Source organism: Aphidius gifuensis, linkage group LG4 (assembly GCF_014905175.1).
Source record: "Aphidius gifuensis isolate YNYX2018 linkage group LG4, ASM1490517v1, whole genome shotgun sequence".
NCBI classification, from domain to species: domain Eukaryota; kingdom Metazoa; phylum Arthropoda; class Insecta; order Hymenoptera; family Braconidae; genus Aphidius; species Aphidius gifuensis.
This window is the reverse complement of record NC_057791.1, coordinates 4,822,242-4,841,645: the sequence shown is the minus strand read 5'-3', so window position 1 is coordinate 4,841,645 and position 19,404 is coordinate 4,822,242. Positions and strand designations below refer to the sequence as shown.

Below are 19,404 nucleotides of genomic sequence, written 5' to 3'. Positions count from 1 at the left end.
AATTATTATAAATGGCTTTGTCATTAAATAATTATTTAAAATTAATAATTGACATTGTTGTGTTGCCAACATATTAAAAATGTTTTTCTAATAGTTGGTAATTCTATGATGTGAACAGAGCCTAAAAACATATACAATGTGTGTACGATTCGCCGCCAGATTTAAAAATCTGTCTTCATCAGTATACTGATTTATTTTTTATACTGATTTTTTATACTGATGAAAGATTTTTCAATGAAGCAAATGATAGATTCAATTTTATATTCAACTAAAAAAAATAATATGTTGTGTGCATTGAAAAATCTTTTATTATTTGGATTTAAAACAAATGAACAGGGAAATTTAGAGCCTGGTGTATTTGATAGCCTGGATAATCTCAAAATAATAAATCAAGCAAAAAAATAATTTTAAAATATAAAAAATTTATTCAAATTGATAATAAAAAAAATTTTGATAAATAAAATACTTAAGATAAAATAAAATAAATTCCTTATTCACCCAGCTGGTAATTACCAAATTACTGCGTCTAAATTGTAAATTATATATTCCAGTTTTCATAACATAATTTCAATACATTAATAATATCTCAATAATACTATATTATTCATACAATAATAACTTATGTTATTTTTTTTGTACGTTTACTATTATTTAATTTTTTCGACTTATACACAATGTCTATTGATGAATTAAATAGAGTTAGTTTCAAATATCGCGATTCATATTGTTTTAAACCGGGTTTAATTGAAATGCCTAAATCCAATTTTTTTTTTCGAATTGATGCTAATTTTGCTGCTTTTTTGATAAATTCAAAAGTTATAGCTGTTTCTACTGCGTAAAAGTTTTTTATTTCTGGTGAATTTTCAAGAATTTTCATGACTGAATCATCAGTAATTTTATTACTGTATGGTAAATGTAAATATTTTAAATTTTTGAGTAATTTAACCGAAGAATCAGTGACTTGACTAGTGCCGCCAAGAATAAGAAATATTAAATTATTTATCTTTGAAATAGTTACGATACCAGTATCGGTTATTCGTTTACATTTTGTCGTCAAACCCATTAAGTTCTTCATGCAATTGGCTATAGTATATAAACAATCATCTGTAGCTTCGAAATCCTTCAAATGCAGGGTTTTAACTTTTTCGTACGGAAGTATGTTGTCGTTAATCTTGTGATCAAACAACTCACTATCGTGACTGATGACTGATATTCCAAAATGTTGCAGGTGCATGTATAAGTCGGTATCAATTAGTATACCAGCAGTTTCAATTAATTTCAAGACCTTTAGTTCAGGAATAATCTAAAAAGAAAAAAAATTATTCATAAGTATATGTCGAGAATAAATAAAGAATATTTTTTATTTTTTTGTAATAGAAAGTGTAACTTACATGAATGAATAATTGTGGAATTCTCAAGTTTGTATATAAGTATTCTTTGTTCCAATTGGACAGAGTCAGTTCAGTTAATGTACCAGCAATGCTTCTCAATGAATCGATTAATGTTTCTTCATTCCAATTGGACAGAGTCAGTTCAGTTAATGTACCAGCAATGCTTCTCAATGAATTGATTAATGTATCAGGTATATATCCATCATCATCAAGAATTTGAAATATAATTTTTAATACTTTCAGTTTAGATAGACGTGAAAATGCATTAACTAATATTTCAGGTTCAATATACTTGAATCTCAACCGAAGTTTTACGAGATTCGGACAAGATTCATTAATAACTCGCACTATGCCACAATAACCATGGGCTGTCAAATCTAATTCTGTTAAATAACGACCACATTTATCAAGCAGCGATTTCAAAAATCTTACTTGGTCATTAATTTTTGGATATTTTTTTAAATAACTTGGGCACTCATTATATTCCCAATGGATTAGCTCAAGTTTTTTTACATTCTGCCAAGCATAATCAAGGGCTCTTTTCCATTTCTTGCAAACCAAAGCAATTTTCGGTCTTTCACATGCTGACAGATACATGAATATTTCAGCCAGGCAATCATCATTAACTAAGTCAATCCTCGTATTTTTGGCGTCATCGACATAATGCTGATAGTATTTCTAAAAAAAAATAATTAATGTTTATAATTCAACATTCAATCTACAATAGCATGTGGTGTTATTTTGTACAAACCTTATCATTCTTTTTGTTGAAGGGACATGTTGAAATGTTACTTGTAACCTTAGATTTTTTTACACATGTTTTTTTCAACTCAAGTAATTTTTCACGTTTATATGATCTTGTGAAGTATTTCATTATGATTTTTATAAAATTAAAATGTGGTATTCACTATTTAATCAGGTTTTGGTTTAAAATTTTTTTATTTCCATATATTATATTAAAAAAGATCAAGATTTTTTAGCTTTATGTTTTTTACCAAACATCACTTTTATAATCACGTTTTAATCTAATATTTTTTGATATTTTTTTTTATTTCTATTTTGTATAAGTACTTATATTATATTTAAAAAGATCAAAAGATTTTTAAACTCTGTCAAGTCTAATCGAATTGAATTGACAATTTGACATTGTTGTATTGCCAACATATTAAAAATTTGTTTTTTTAACAGTTGGTAATTCTGTCATGTGATTTTCTGTCATGTAAACAAAGCCTAAATATATACAATGTAATATTTATGTACAATTTGTTGTACACACAGAAGAGAACCAAAACAAAAAAAAAAAAAAAAAAAAAAACAAAAAGTGACGAGAGAAAGAGAGAGCAAAATAAAATAAAAAAAAAATAAATAAAATGAAAAAAGTATGTATGTATTATAAGCAAAACTAAAACCAATATGGTGACGGTGATACTAATCAACTGTTGACGATAAGTGAAACAAATATATATGTATATAAATAAAAAAAAGAGATATTGATGAATATATAATTATACATGTATATGTTTGAACATATACGAAAAAGAAAAAAAAAAAATAAAAAATATACGTTGAGACTGTTGGGACTGATAGTTGGAAACACAATGAAAATTTTGTAAAATATTAAAGCGATGACTTGAGTTGATTTAAAGTCATTGTGTTTTTTTTTTTTTTTTTCTATTATTATTATTATATATTATAAATTTAAAAAAAAATCATCACTGGATAATAAAAATCATGTGTGATGTTTGTGCAGATTTTCACGATCTCCTGCTTACTTGTAAGTTAAAAAATTATCTATTTAATATTCAACATTGTTAAGTGAAAAAAAAGAAAAAAAAAAAAAAGAAAATTTGTTTATGTCAAGTATGTTGTAATGAATAAATGTTTTACAATAGATAATTTTCACTTAGATTTAAATAACAAATAAATAATAATGTTTTTTGTTGGTTAACTTGTAATTATTAATTCAAGAAATTTGATTTTATTTTGATATTAGATGAAGATCGTGCTTCCAAGGAACAAGATGAAGTTGCTTCTTTGTCTCCAGTTGACATTGAAACCATTGTCAACTATGTTAACCAATGGATACAAAGGTATATTAACAATAATAAATCTTAATTGTTATAATTTTATTATTAATAAATGCTAATTATTGTTATTTATTACAGACAATGTATGTGTTGTTATCGTGAAGCTAAAAACTTTGATAGATTTATACGTTTGACACAAAGTGTTGTATTTTGTACACTTCAACAACTCCAAGCAATTCAACAAAAAGATTCTTCTTCTTCATCAACATTATCATTATCTGAAAATGATAATTCAATTTGTGATACAAATGATAAATCAACAATTGACAATGATGATGTTAAGAAAAAAAATATTGAAATTAAAGAAATATCAATTCCATCAACATCAACAAATAATAACAATAATATACATAGTAAAAAAAATGAAAAATGGACACAACAAGATTGTGAAAAATTATTTCATTTATTATCAAAAATATTTCTACTTAATTTTCCTCTTTATATTGCAATGAAACATGGTGGTGCATTAAGTCCATTAGCACCAGTTAAAGATGAAGGTGGTTATTGTGAACCACATGATCCAGAAGTACCAGCACCATTAATACGTGCAGTATCAATATTTTGTCACAAAGAAGGTTTTAATATAATGTCATTATGTTTTGATCTTGATGAATCATTACCAGTTGGTCTTGCACATTCAATGGTTGCTGTTATTTGTAATTTAAAATTATGGCTTAATTATGCAAGTATAATGCAATTATTTTTACCATTACGTGGACGTGTTATGAAATATATGTGTCGTCTTGCTGATAAAGATTTACGTACACCAGCAGTACGTACAATGGCTGATTTTATGTGGAGTGCAGTTAAAGATCCAATTGATTCTGTAATGCCAACATTTGATCGTGATGGTCTTGATTTAGCATTTAAATATTTTACAAGTACAACATTAACAATGAGACTTGCTGGTATTTCACAAATAAATTCTCATATAACAGCATTTAATGAATTATGTAATAATGAAACTGTTGCTGAAATTGAACAAAATGGTCATTCATTAGCAACATGGTTATCTGATAATAATATAATATCACATATATTTGGTCCAAATTTACATGTTGAAGTTATAAAACAAAGTCATATTGTATTAAGTTTTTTAGCAATGGAAGGTAGAATATCATCATCTGATATTGATATTATGTGGCAAGCAGCACAATTAAAACATTGTAGTAGACCAGTATATGATTTATTAGCACCATTAGTTAAAAATTTATCACCAACACCAGTACTACATCTTTATTCATTATTATGTAAACTTGAACCAAAAGAACATACTGAACAAAGTTTATTTTTAGCATCAGCATTAATTAAATTTATATGGACATCTGGTACACCTGGTTATACAGGTGCTATTAATATGAAAAATCGTAATTTATCAAGAGAAACAGAGGGTATTGAAAGTAGTAGTACTGATCCAAGTGGTTTAGATGGTAGTAGTCCAGATGATGATGAAGAAGAACCAAGTCCAGCATTATCTGATGGACCATCACCACGTAAACAAGCACGTTCTGGCGTTGTTAATAATAATACTAACAATAATAATAATAATAATAGCAATAATAATAATTGTGATGGTGATATTGATGGTGATGTTGATGATGTAGCTGGTGGTGATAGTAGTGATTGTGAAGGTAATTGTAAAACTAAAAATAATAATATACAATTATTAACATTAAATACTGGTTTAAATATTAATAATTTTACAAATATTAAAAGTAAAAAAATTAATGAACCAATTGATAATATTACAACGCCACCATCACCACCACCAACAACAACAACGCCACCAACAACAACAACAACAACAACAACAACTGATGTTGTAAAAATAAAAAATCATAGTTGCTCTGATGCTGATACAGAAAAATCATGTAATGATGATATTATAATACATAATAAAAAAAAGAAAAAAATATTACGTAAACGTAAAACACCAATTAAACGTAATAATATTAATGAAATAACAACAAATGATATTATTAAAAAAAATAAAAATAATAATGATGAATCAATATTATGTACATCAAAAGAATTAAAAGTATTAGAAACTTTTGATTGTATTAAACAACAACAACAACAACAACAAAGAACAATGATTAATACAACAGATCAACAAGTACCATTAACAACAAATATATTAATAAAAACAAATAAAAATAATAAAAATGATAAATATATATTAACAGAAGATGACATTGATACATCACATGACGATGACGATGATGATGATGATGAGGATGATGATGATAGTGATAATGTTACAACAAATATTGTTGTTAATAATAGTGATAATACTGGTACAGTTATATCTGAGCTAGCTGGTTTAGTACATAGTACTGGACAACAATATTTAACATCTGGTCTTGATGATATGTTATCAGATGATGAGGGTTCATATAGTAGTAGAATATCAAATAAAAGTGAAAAAAATATGGCTGATTTTGATGGTGAAGAGAGTGCTGTTGAAGAAGAATTAGCACAATTAGCTGTTAGACATTTAACAGCAATACAAATGCAAGCATATCATACACATCATCATCATAATCATCATAATAATCAGGGACATCATCACCATCATCATCATCACCACCATCATCATCAACAACAGCAGCAGCAGCAACAACAGCAACAACAGCAGCAGCAACAACAACATCCACATCATCATTCACAGCTAACAATGAGAAGATCAGTATTTCGTCATCCACAAATACGTAGAAGAAGTATTAGACAACAACAACAACAACAATCAACAATACAACAAAATCGTATATCATCACAATTTAATCTTGATACTGTTTGTAAACCTGGTAATACATTATTATGGGATTTATTACAAGATGATAAAATTGGTCAATTAAGTGAAGGTCTTGCACTTGGAGCTGAAAAAGCATTGTGTAATCTTTTGTGTTTTAATGTTGATCGTTTAATACCAATGAAATTTATTGAAGGTTGTTTAGATAATTTATCAACAAATTATTCAGTTATAATATCATTAAGATTATTACCAAAATTACTTGCTAGTTTTCAACAATTTGGTGCAATGGATGCACATACAATAACAACATGGGCTGATAGAGAACGTGGTATGATGAAACATTTTTTTAATAATCTTAAAACATATTCAATGAATTATCAAAAAAATGGTTGTACATCATCAAATTTATATTCTCATCAAACTGAAATACAAGTTAGATTACAATTTTTATCATCAATATTTTCACCATTAGGATCACCAGATTGTTTTCGTTTGAGTTTAGAACAAGTTGATATATTATGGCAATGTCTTGCACAAGATACAATGTGTGCTGATGAATTATTTAGTTGGTTATTAAGTCATGCTAAATCAACTGAACAACATGCACTTGGTATTGATACATTAAAACATTTATGTATGCGTAAATTACCAAGTTTAACACCAGAAACAATAAGTATGACTGGTTTAAGTTTATTTCAACAATTATGTAATTTAGCACGTCTTGCTGCAGCACATTTAGATAGACCATTACGTGATGTTGATTCAGTTGGTATGGATTTTTTATGGAGAATAGCATTACGTGCAAAATCAAATGATGTTAGTATGGCTGCAATACAATATTTAAATGGTTATTATATGTCACGTCAATTAACACAAGAAGCTGAATTTGTATCACAATGTATGACACATTTAACAGCAGCAAGTGTTGATCTTGATAATAATGAAGAAGCTAGTTTACGTTGTATACAACGTGCATTATTATTATTAAGAACACATTTAGAAGCATTTAGAAAACGTTATGCTTATCATTTACGTAGATGGGCACTTGAAGGTCATTGTGCTGGTTCACATGTTGCTATGAATACATCAGAAATTGGACAAAATATACGTATATTTGTACAACCAGCTGGTATACCAGATAAAACTAATTTTACATTATCAAGTACTGATTATATTGCTGATTTACGTGCTGAAGTTGCTAAATGGTGGGATGATACACAAAATAATAAACAATTAAATAATGATACAACAACATCATCATCTGGTAATAATTCATCTGTACTTGGTACATTATTAACTGATGGCCCAATTAGAATGATAACACAAGGACAAGAATTAACATTTGATTATGATGAAAAAACACTTCAAGAAATGGGATTTAAAGATGGACAACTTGTATTTATATCACTTGGTGCTTCTGGTGGTAATAGTGGTGGTGGAGGTGTTGGTGCAGGTGGTGGTGGTGGTAGAAGTGGTAATTCATCTAGTGGTAATCGTAATAATAATAAAAGAGATATTGATTCACCATCATTATTACCACCACCACCACGTGAATCATTACCAACATTATTATTATTAACACCACAATATTTTGAACAATTATTTACATTAATGAGAACTTTAAGTGCTATGAAAACAACAGTTAAAGGTGGACAAAAAATACCACATACTAAAGCACAAGTATTATCACGTAGAGTATGGGATACATTAACATTATTACCAACAAGTCCATCATTATTACGTGGTTTTCAAAATTTAGGTGAAATATCATTACCAGAATTACTTGATCCAGCAAGTCCACAAAAACTTATGTATTCATTATATATTATTGAATCATTAAGTCGTAAAAAATCATCAACATCAACAAGTAATAATAGTAGTAGTTGTTGTAGTAGTAGTAGTACTAGTAGTAGTAGTAATAATAGTAATACATCAACTGGTATAACAATAACATCAATAAATGATGATGTATTAAATGATAATAATAAATCATCATCATCATTATTATTAATAGATAAAGAAAAAAAAGATATAAATGATATAAAATTAATAATTCCATGGTCAAAATTATTTGTTCAACATGGTGGATTAAGACATTTATTTGATATATTTATGTCTGGTTGTTTGGAAGATAGTGATGGTAGTGAATGGCAACAAGATTGTTTAGCAAGTTTATTAAAACAATTATGTCATCTTGGTGTTATACGTGAAGAAAAAAAACGTCATAAATCAGATAAACTTGTTGTACCAAGATTAAGTGATACAATGTTATCAATGATGAATGTTAATAATGTTATGCCAAGAATAACAAGTATATTAAATGAAGCATCAATGCCACGTGATCCAAATCATTATAAAACTGGTTTATTTGGTAGATCACAAGTAATACATTATACAATGGCATTGCTAGTATGTTGGGTACACAGTGATATTAATATAAGACAAGAATTATTTTCATCTGAATTATTTGGTAAAATATGGTTACGTAGATTAGTACTTGAAGATCCAGAACCAGCAGTTAGACGTGAAATATGTACAGCATTATATCGTCTTTGTCTTGGTACAACAAATCAAGAAGATGATGATGATAATAATAGTGATTTACGTAATGATAAAATATGTTTAATTGTACCAATGTTAAATACATTATTAGAATATTTATCTGTTGCTGAAAAAATGTATCCATCAAATAGAAAACGTACTGATTTACCATTACATTTAAATACAGTTATACATGATGATGGTAAAGAACCATATGGACCAGCATGTCGTGATTATTTTTGGCTTATTTGTCGTCTTGTTGATGCATTACCAAATAATTCAATAAAATATCATAAAGATAATGAACAACATAATGGTACAACAATTGATCTTGAATTACTTGCAAAACGTGTTATTGATAGTTTATTAAATCATCCACATCTTGAAACACGTCATAATACTGTTGAGGATGATGCACTTGTTGGTTTATTAAATTTAACATGTAATATTATGACACATAATCCACAATGTAAACAATCAAAAATTGGTGAAAATTTATTAAATCGTATATTTGATTTTTTATTTGCATTACCAAATTCAAAAATGAAACATGTACCAAAATGTAAAAGTCAAGTATCACGTTCAGCAGCATTTGATTTATTAGTTGAACTTGTTAAATCAGCACCAGATAATTATAAAATATTACATAAAAAGCTATTATTACAACATAGTCCTGGTCATAATTCACCATATCCATGGGATTATTGGCCACATGAAGATGGACGTGCTGATTGTGGATATGTTGGTTTAACAAATTTAGGTGCAACATGTTATATGGCTAGTTGTATGCAACATCTTTATATGATGCCACAAGCACGTGCAGCAATATTAAAAGCTGATTGTAATAATGCAAATAAACATCAATTAACAATACGTGAATTACAACGTATGTTTGCATATTTATTAGAATCAGAAAGAAAAGCATATAATCCAAGAAGTTTTTGTCGTGTTTATACAATGAATCATGAACCATTAAATACCGGTGAACAAAAAGATATGGCTGAATTTTTTATTGATCTTGTATCAAAACTTGAAGAAATGTCAATTGATTTAAAAAATTTAGTTAAAACATTATTTTGTGGTGAAATATCAAATAATGTTGTATCACTTGATTGTGAACATGTTAGTCGTACACTCGAAGAATTTTATACAGTACGTTGTCAAGTTGCTGATATGAAAAATTTATATGAAAGTCTTGATGAAGTTACTGTTAAAGATACACTTGAAGGTGATAATATGTATACATGTTCACAATGTGGTAAAAAAGCTAGAGCTGAAAAACGTGCATGTTTTAAAAAATTACCACATATATTATGTTTTAATACAATGAGATATACATTTAACATGGGTACAATGCTCAAAGAAAAAGTTAATACACATTTTAGTTTTCCATTGAGGCTTGATATGTCTGGTTATGTTGAAAAAAAATTAATGCCACAACACTATAAACCTAATGATGATAATGTTGATGAAGAAGATGAAGAAGAAGAAGAAGAAGAAGATGATGATGATGATGACGATGATGATGAAGAAGATGATGATGAAGATGATGAAGACGATGAAGACGATGAAGAAGATGATGAGGAGGAAGACGAAGATGATGATGATGAAGACGAAGATGATGATGATGATGATGAAGATGATGAAGATGATGAGGATGATGACGATGAAGATGAAGACGAAGATAATAATAATAATAAAAGTGAAAAGACTGAGTGTGAAAATGATGATAATAATGAAAAAAAAATTAATAATAATAATTATAATAATATTAATAATATAAATAATGATAGTATAAAGAAAAAAAAATTAAAAAAAAAAAATAAAAATATTATTAAAGAAAATAATGAAAATTATCAGTATGATTTAATTGGTGTTACAGTACATACTGGTACTGCTGATGGTGGACATTATTATAGTTTTATAAAAGATCGTACTTTACCAAATAAAGATAAATGGTATTTATTTAATGATGCTGAAGTTAAACCATTTGATCCAAGTCAAATTGCTGCTGAATGTTTTGGTGGTGAAATGACAAGTAAAACATATGATGCAGTAACTGATAAATTTATGGATTTTAGTTTTGAAAAAACAAATTCTGCATATATGTTATTTTATGAATTATCTAGTGATCAAAATATTGATAATAAAGATATTGAAGCAACTGGTTCATCAAGTCCAATTGATATACAATCATTATCAACATCAACAACAACATTAACAACCACAACAACAACTACTACAACTACAACATCGTCGTCGTCGTCATTGTTAACATCAACAACAGCAGCAGCAGCAGCATCAATACAACAAGAAGATTCAACAAAATTTATTGAAAAATTACCAACACAGCTAGAACTTAACAAAGAATTAGAAGATTGGATTTGGCAAGATAATATGCATTTTTTACAAGATAAAAATATATTTGAACATACATATTTTAGTTTTATGTGGCAAATATGTGGTTATATACCACAAACATTATTATCAATGCAAGCAGATGTTACTGAATTATCAGCTGAGCTATCAACATCATTTTTTATGGAAACATTTATTCATGCTAAAGAAAAACCAACAATGGTACAATGGGTTGAATTATTAACAAAACAATTTAATGGTTCACCTGGTGCTTGTTCACGTTTTCTTGAACGTATGGCTAATGATTCATGGTGGCCAATACAAATTCTAGTCAAATGTCCTAATCAAATGGTTAGACAAATGTTTCAAAGACTATGTATACTTGTTATTCAACGTTTACGAGCAACACAAGCACCATTATATTTATTAACAGCTAATGATAATAATACAGATGATAATAATGAAACAACAACAACAACAGCATCATCATCATCAACAACATCATCATCATCAAATAGTAGTCAATTAAATAATAGTGTTGGTACACAATCATGTGTTACAAGATTTGTAAGAATGTTACTATCATTAATGGAACATGCTAAACAACATTTAAAACATTTAACTGAATATTTTAGTTTTTTATATGAATTTAGTAAAATGGGTGAAGAAGAAACATTATTTCTAATACGTGTACAAGCAATATCGACAATGATAAATTTTTATTTGGGACATAAAACAAATGATAATAATATTAATACAAGTGGTGATAATATTAGTGAAGAAGATGATGAAGAAGAAGAAGTTATTGTATCTGTAACAAATGATAAATTACGTCCAGCATCATTAGATAAAATGATAACATTAATAGCAACATTAGTTGAACGTAGTCGTGGTAATGATCATCGTTTAACATTATCATCAATTGATTTAAATTCAGTTGCTGGTGGTAAAGGTTTTCCATTTTTATATCAACAAATACGTGATGTTATTAATTTAAATCAAACACGTAATTTAATACAATCATTATGTAGATGGAATGATAGACTTGCAATACATATTATAACAATGATATTTCAAGCAATAACAAAACATACTGATATATGTCAACCATTTTTTAAATTATTAACATTATTAACTGAAAATAATGGACCAAGTGGTATGCCATGTATGACACAATTAATATTAAGTCGTGTATGGGATGCTGCTAGAGTTGCACCACATGGTGCACTTGAATGGCTTGCACTTGCTGTTACAAGAAATAAATTATCACATGCATGGGTATTACAAGGTATTGATACATGGTTACAACATTTTTTAATTGAACATACAAATCAACGTGTTAGATCAGCTGCTGCATTTTTATTAGTATCACTTGTACCATCAACACATTTTCGTCAAGGTTATAGAAGTGCACATAGACTTGGTATTGGTTGTAATACAACAAGAGAATGTCAATTATCAAATGAAGCAATATTAATATTACATCAAATTTATACAGCATTATTAAGATTATTACAATCAGCAAGACATTTTATTGATATACAAACACATGGTACTATGAAACTTACAGCTTATTTTGCACTTATGACATATTGTGTTGTTTCAAAAACTGAAAAAATGATGGTAAAATATATATTTATATTTATCTTATATTTTAATACTATGTATACATATTTAAATTATTTAATTTAATTGATTTTTTTTTTTTATATTTACAGTTTGGACCATATTTAAATGATTTGTGGACATTATTTCATCCAAAATTATCAGAACCAAGTATACCAGTACATCATAATAAACAAGCTGTTTTATTATTTTGGTATCATGTTTGTTCTGATTGTCCAGAAAATATTGCAATGATACTTCATAATCCACATATTACAAAAAATATTGCATTTAATTATATACTGTAAGTTTATTATTAATATATTATAATAACAATTCTTAATTAATAATAATAATTATTATTATTATATTATTACAGAGCTGATCATGAAGATCAAGATGTTGTATTATTTAATCGTGTCATGTTACCAGCATACTATGGTTTATTACGTTTATGTTGTCAACAATCACGTGCATTTACACGTCAATTAGCAGCTCATCAAAATATACAATGGGCATTTAAAAATATAACACCACATCCAGCTCAATATTCAACAGCTGTTGATGAATTATTTAAATTAATGCAATTACTTGTTGCAAGACATCCTGATCAAAGTGAACAAGAAGATACTGAAATAGCATCATTTAGAAAAGGTACACTTGCATCATATTTACAAGGTCTTGATGGACGTTCATGTTGGGCAACATTAATATCAGCATTTCGTATATTAATTGATACTGATGATGATCGTCTTTATGTTGTTTATAATAATGGTTTAAGTATGGCATTAGAAGCATTTCATATGTTACATATAATGTATCATGAAGCAACAGCTTGTCATGTTGCTGGTGATTTAGCTGAACTTATTGCAATAATTGTTGAACTTGTACGTTGTATTAGAACAGCAAGAGATGGTCCAGATCCACGTAGTACACTTGGTAATTGTAAAGAATGGCCAGATGTATTACGTAAATTAGCAACATTATTAAATACATATAATCCACCAGAAATACGTAATTTAGCAATTGATTTATTAAAAGAATTAATAATGCTTGTACCATCAGATGCAATAATGATATTAGCACCATTATTATCACATTGTCATGCTGCATTACAAGAATCACATGCAGCAGTACCACCTGGACCATATTTACCAAGAAGAACAACACAAACTGGTAAAATACCAACACGTCCAGCACGTCCAATGGTACAAATGGCTGTACCACATTCACAACTTGAATCAACAAAAGGTACTGATCCTGATTATGATAGTGCATTACTTGAATTTTATTTGCCTTATCATGAGCTTATTGATGTTATGTGTCGTTTAGCAATTAATAATGATTGTATGAATGATACATTAATTAGTTTAAGTACAATGCTTGGTTTTGAAGGTGTACCATTACATTTAGCATTATTTCCAAGATTATGGCTTGATGTACATTCAGCATCACATATTGATAGAAAACATATATCAGCATTATTATGTTCAACATATACTGTTGATTATGTTGATGCTGTATTACTTGATGAAAGAACATCACTTGGTGTACCAGCAATACATGCATTTCTTAAAACATTTTTTCCAAAATTAGCAAATCATGTATTAACTGATCAAACATGTAAACTTATTGATAATTTAGTTAATTCATTAAGTACTATGATTGATAATGTTGATATTAAAACATCAGCACATCGTTTAACTGGTGATTTACGTGCATTATCAATTGTATATAGTAGTGGTACAAGAATCAAACCACCAAATATACTTAATAAAATACTTGATACATTACTTGCTAAAACAATATTTATTAAAAATCATGAAACAAAACAACAACAACAACAACAACATGATTCTGAAGCGCCAGCTAAAAAAAGAAAATTTAACATTGATAATGATAATGATAATAATGATAATAACGATGAAAAATTACAAATTAATAATGATAATAATAAAAAAAATAATAGTGATAATTCAAATACTGTTATTAATAATTTTCATGATAAAAATGATAATAATAATCCTATAATGGATATTGAAGATAAAGGTGATGATAATAATATTGAAATTAATTTAAAAGATGAATTAATAAATGATTGTAATAAAACGACACTGGAAACAACAACATCACCATCATCATCATCATCATCATCATCATCATCATCATCATCATCTACAACTACAACAACAATAACAACGACAACAACACCAGTTACAACATTAACAACAACAACAACAACAACAACAGCACCGTCATCATCAACATCAACATCAACAACATCAACAAAACCAACAACATCATCATTAACATCAACAAGTACTTCCGTATCATCAAGTTTTGTTGGTTCATCAACAACTAGTAGTTATACAAATCAACTTATGTGTTCACTCACAAATGTATCATGGCTTGAAACGCTTGAAAAGACAATTATTAATCTTCAAAAAACTGTGTCAATGCAAACTAAAAATTAGTTTATCCTTTTTTTTTCTTCTTTCTTTCGTTCGTTCGTTCATATATATTTTTTTTTTATATAAAATCATCTATAATAAAATTATAAAATAATTTAATTATGAGAGGCTGTATGTGCGTGCGTGTGTGTGTGTGTATTTTTTTTTCGCTATAAGTGAATAATATTTAAAAAGTGAGAGTTTTAATCATTAATTAGATCAAATCTTGGCATTATAATACTTTGGACTGAATTATTAATGATTATTATCTTTTTTTTTTTTGTGTGTATAATAATAATAATGTAAAATTTACTTGTCCAAAAAAAAGATAATATGGTCAAAGAAAAAAAAAAAAAAAAAAAAGAGATGAATTAAATAATAATGAATTTTGTTAATTTAAATTTTGTTTTTTCTAGTTTTCCATTTTTTAGCATAAATTTGCGTAATAATTTGATTGAATTTGATGCCGGCTGAAAGGGTCAAGTTCAAAAATCGATGAAATCGAAATAACTTAGAATTCGAAATCGAAAAAAAATTTCTAACAACATTTTAAACGATATATTTTTATAAAAACAAATAATAAAACAATATGAACTTTTTCTCTTTCGTTTTAGGTACTTTGAATGTGTTTTGGATTTTTGAATGATTGGTTTCACTAGCGCCTCTTACAGGCGCCTCGAAACCTTGAAAAAAAAAAAATTAACACCTGGTTTCTAGTCTTCAGGCTTGATCAGCTTTTCCTACCCCTTGGTCTTTCAGCTTTCTGAATTCTGTCGGCTGTATTTTGGGGAAGACACTCTAGGATTTACATACATTGATGTGATGTGATGTTTGTGTTCATTATTTAATTTACATATTAGTTGATTACATCACTGTGAATGTTCAAGTGTAAGCAATAAACAACTGTCAAAGTAATCCTTGACCTAGACCAATCAAGACAATAAAATTAAAGTTAAACTGATACAAATATTTACAAAAATATATTTTCATGTGTCTAAAATAAACAATAACGGTAAGTTTTAATTTTTATAAATAAATTATATTTATTACAAAGCTTTCAAAATATAACAACAATGTGAGCTTGGTAAAAAAAATTAATCTAATATTAGTCATACGCGTGGTGACGCTTGACGATAGCATTTTTATTTATTACGTCAACTAAAATCACCACGTGGTTTAACAATTAATTATAAATATATATATTAATTTTTTTTTCTCTTTTGAATAAAAGCACATGCGCAGATGATGGATGCTTTATTTATATATTTTTCCTCCCGCCGAATTATACATATATATTAGAGGAGGAAAAAAAAAAACACTTGGTTTTTATTAAAAATTAAAGATTTATAAATGCTATAAATAAATAAATTTATTAAATACAATATAACCAAATTAGTGGTTTATTAATTTTTTTGATTTTTCAGATAAATATTATAATAATATTTACAATCAATTTGTAAAATATATAAAATATGACACGAAGTATGGAAAAAAAATTTCCAACTGATTCTCTTTTATCATGGGAAAAACGTAACAAAAGGTAATAAATTTTTTATCGAATTATTTTGTAGAATATACATTAATAATTTAATAATACTTGCAGCAATGTGAGGACAGTAACATTGTCCAAAGGACCATCAGGTCTTGGTTTTCATATTATTGGTGGTGAAAGTGGTGCTGGTATTTTTATATCATATATAGTACCTGGTGGATTAGCTCATTCAAATGGTCAATTAAAATGTGGTGATCAAATATTAAGAGTCAATGGTATTGACCTACAATCAGCTGTTCATCAAAAAGCTGTTGCTGTATTAAAAGTAATTATTGATTAAAAAATTCAGCTGTAATTATTATTATTAATTGAATTTATTTTAATTTTTTTTTTTACTTTTTCTTCAGGGTCCAGAAAATATTGTAAAAATTGAAGTAGAATACAAGATACAAGAGTACAATCAGTTAGATAAAAAAATTACAGCAATTAGACAAGAACTTTCTTCAACACTATCAAAAACATCAATACAAAGAAATATTGATACTAGAAAAAAATCAATCTACGTTAGGTAATTTATTTTTTTTGTTATTTAATAAATTTAAATATCGAAATGAATGTTGTATTAATTTTTTTTTTAACAGGGCACTTTTTGATTATGATCCAAATAATGATGATGGTCTGCCAAGTCGAGGTGTTGCATTTAAATTTGGTGATGTTTTACATGCTACAAATGCTAGTGATATTGAATGGTGGCAAGCAAAAAAAATAACTGGATTACATGAAGAAGAATTAGGAATAATACCATCACATAAAAGATGGGAACGTAAAAAACGTGCACGTGATCGTTCAATTAAATTTCATCAAGGAAATTCTACTTGTTTTTTAAACAAAGTAATTATTTTTCATTTAAAAATTATAGTCAATTTAATAGATTTTCTTTTTATAATAATATTTATTTTATTTTTTAATTTAGAGCTTGACAGTTAATGAAAAAAAGAAAAGTTTTAGTTGGAAATTTCCTTTTAGAAAAAGTAAAAAAGACAAATTCAATGAAAGTACTGATAGTTTTATTCAAGAACGTGAGTATTATTTTCATTGTAATTTTTTAAAATTTGTTTATGAACTGTTAAATTTAATATTTAATATTTAAGGTAGTGAAGACAGTTTTGACGTATGAAAAAGTTGAGAAAACTGAAGTTGATTATCCAAGACCAATAATTATTCTGGGTCTATTGAAAGATCGTATAATTGATGATCTTATTAATGAATTTAGTGAACGATTTACAACTTGTGTACCACGTAAGTGTTTTATATAAAGAAAAATAATAAAAGAAAAACAAAATATTATAATATTTTGTTTTTTAATTTTAGACACAACAAGAGCTAAAAGAGGTCATGAAGAAACTGGACTTTATCATTTTGTTACAAGAGAACAAATGGAACTTGATATACAAAATCAGTTGTTTATTGAAGTTGGACAACTTGATAATAATCTTTATGGCACATCTATAGCAGCTGTTAGAGATGTTTTTGAAAAGGTATATATTAAACGAATAATTTTAATTTTTAATTTATTAATTAATTAATTTTTTATTTGACAGAGAAAACATTGTGTGCTTGATGTAAGTGGTAATGCAATTAAAAGATTACAAGCTGTTCCAATTTACCCAATTGCTATTTTTATAAAACCAAAATCAATTGATTCTATAATGTAAGTTATTTAAAAAATTATTTATTTAATATGAACATTTAATATGATGAATTATTGTCAACAGGGAAATGGTCAAAAGAATTAATAAAAAACAAGCAACACAAATGTATGACCAGTTTATGAGTATTGAGCAAGAATTTAAAAAATATTTTACTGGTAATTATATTTAAATTATTTTAATAATATTTAATTGTTTATTATTTTTTAATAATTTATGTTTAATTGAATTATAGCTATTGTTGAAGGTGATACACCAGAAGAAATTGATGCTAGTGTTAAATCTGTTATTAAAGAACAATCACATTATAGTCATATTTGGATATCTTCTGATGATCAACAACTGTAATGTTGTAACTTTGTCACTACCTATCAAAGATCAGGATGCAATTGCCAGTCTGATACTCTTGAATATTATCATACTTCCCAAAGGTCAGACTGCTCAATGCATCAGTTAAGTACAAAATTAATTTTCAATCATTTTTGTAAAAATCATTCTAAATGTATTTTAATAATAAAAGAAAAATAAATCAGGGATTAGATTTTTAAAAATACATTTATATTATTTGATTAATAATATTCTAAGCTTATACATTTTTTTTTATTATTTTGATTTTAACAAGACTGAGACCATAATGCGCCATAATTTATGTCTAGTCATATTTTATGGTTTCTAGTTTTTGTAACTTGATAGAAACAAAAAAAAAAACTTTTGTTTTCAAGTTGAAAAAAAGAGAAACTATTGTTTTAATTATGACTACAAAATTCATGTCCTCTCAATTACAATTGTTATTGATGGTGTTGAAATAATAATAATATGTAAACAATTGAAAATAAATAATAAAGTTTAAAAAATAATGAAACTCATGATATTTTCTTGATTTTATAAATGTTTATAAACAGATGATGTTGATTTTCTATCAAGTCAATTTTAATTTAATTAAAAGCTAAATTAACATCCAGCTAAGTTTATTATTATTAAAAATTGTCTTAAATATAATCAAATATTTTTATAAA

The 19,404-nt window shown here is 26.9% G+C and overlaps 3 protein-coding genes across 4 annotated transcripts; 2 read left to right on the top strand and 1 right to left on the bottom strand.

The window, feature by feature from the left end:
- Positions 1–32: 32 nt before the first annotated feature.
- Positions 33–2,293, bottom strand: LOC122854706. 2 transcript variants are annotated; one of them, XM_044155639.1, is made up of 4 exons: positions 2,143–2,293; positions 1,511–2,069; positions 1,392–1,438; positions 33–1,303 (listed from the first exon to the last, which is right to left on the bottom strand). In XM_044155639.1, the coding sequence occupies exons 1-4, from the start codon at positions 2,263–2,265 to the stop codon at positions 620–622; spliced, it is 1,413 nt and encodes a 470-aa protein (XP_044011574.1). In that variant the 5' UTR covers positions 2,266–2,293; the 3' UTR covers positions 33–619. The 2 variants fall into 2 exon arrangements, with proteins under 2 accessions (XP_044011574.1, XP_044011573.1); XM_044155638.1 differs by having other exon boundaries at positions 1,392–1,503; positions 1,576–2,069.
- Positions 2,294–2,769: 476 nt separating this feature from the next.
- Positions 2,770–15,551, top strand: LOC122854660 (ubiquitin carboxyl-terminal hydrolase puf). Its single transcript, XM_044155529.1, has 5 exons — positions 2,770–3,165; positions 3,385–3,481; positions 3,557–12,755; positions 12,851–13,041; positions 13,117–15,551. The coding sequence occupies exons 1-5, from the start codon at positions 3,123–3,125 to the stop codon at positions 15,209–15,211; spliced, it is 11,625 nt and encodes a 3,874-aa protein (XP_044011464.1). The 5' UTR covers positions 2,770–3,122; the 3' UTR covers positions 15,212–15,551.
- A 340-nt stretch (positions 15,552–15,891) lies between these two features.
- On the top strand, positions 15,892–19,369 carry LOC122854705 (disks large 1 tumor suppressor protein-like). The gene is made up of 11 exons (XM_044155637.1): positions 15,892–16,199; positions 16,612–16,727; positions 16,791–17,004; positions 17,087–17,247; positions 17,321–17,570; positions 17,653–17,758; positions 17,835–17,978; positions 18,051–18,217; positions 18,281–18,390; positions 18,455–18,546; positions 18,624–19,369. Exons 2-11 carry the CDS (start codon positions 16,660–16,662, stop codon positions 18,734–18,736), a joined length of 1,425 nt encoding a protein of 474 aa, XP_044011572.1. The 5' UTR covers positions 15,892–16,199; positions 16,612–16,659; the 3' UTR covers positions 18,737–19,369.
- Positions 19,370–19,404: the final 35 nt, after the last annotated feature.

Excerpts from the sequence above, each read along its gene's own strand:
- LOC122854706 (XM_044155639.1), bottom strand. The coding sequence starts at position 2,265 with ATGAAATACTTCACAAGATCATATAAACGTGAAAAATTACTTGAGTTG. Across the intron at positions 1,439-1,510 it reads GACTCTGTCCAATTGGAATG|AAGAATACTTATATACAAAC; the intron begins AAGAAACATTAA and ends CCAATTGGAACA. Across the intron at positions 1,304-1,391 it reads TTCCACAATTATTCATTCAT|ATTATTCCTGAACTAAAGGT; the intron begins GTAAGTTACACT and ends TTTTCTTTTTAG.
- LOC122854660 (XM_044155529.1), top strand. The coding sequence starts at position 3,123 with ATGTGTGATGTTTGTGCAGATTTTCACGATCTCCTGCTTACTT. Across the intron at positions 3,482-3,556 it reads GTTAACCAATGGATACAAAG|ACAATGTATGTGTTGTTATC; the intron begins GTATATTAACAA and ends TATTTATTACAG. Across the intron at positions 12,756-12,850 it reads CAAAAACTGAAAAAATGATG|TTTGGACCATATTTAAATGA; the intron begins GTAAAATATATA and ends TTATATTTACAG.
- LOC122854705 (XM_044155637.1), top strand. The coding sequence starts at position 16,660 with ATGACACGAAGTATGGAAAAAAAATTTCCAACTGATTCTCTTTTATCA. Across the intron at positions 17,759-17,834 it reads TGATAGTTTTATTCAAGAAC|TGAAGACAGTTTTGACGTAT; the intron begins GTGAGTATTATT and ends TATTTAAGGTAG. Across the intron at positions 18,391-18,454 it reads AAATCAATTGATTCTATAAT|GGAAATGGTCAAAAGAATTA; the intron begins GTAAGTTATTTA and ends TATTGTCAACAG.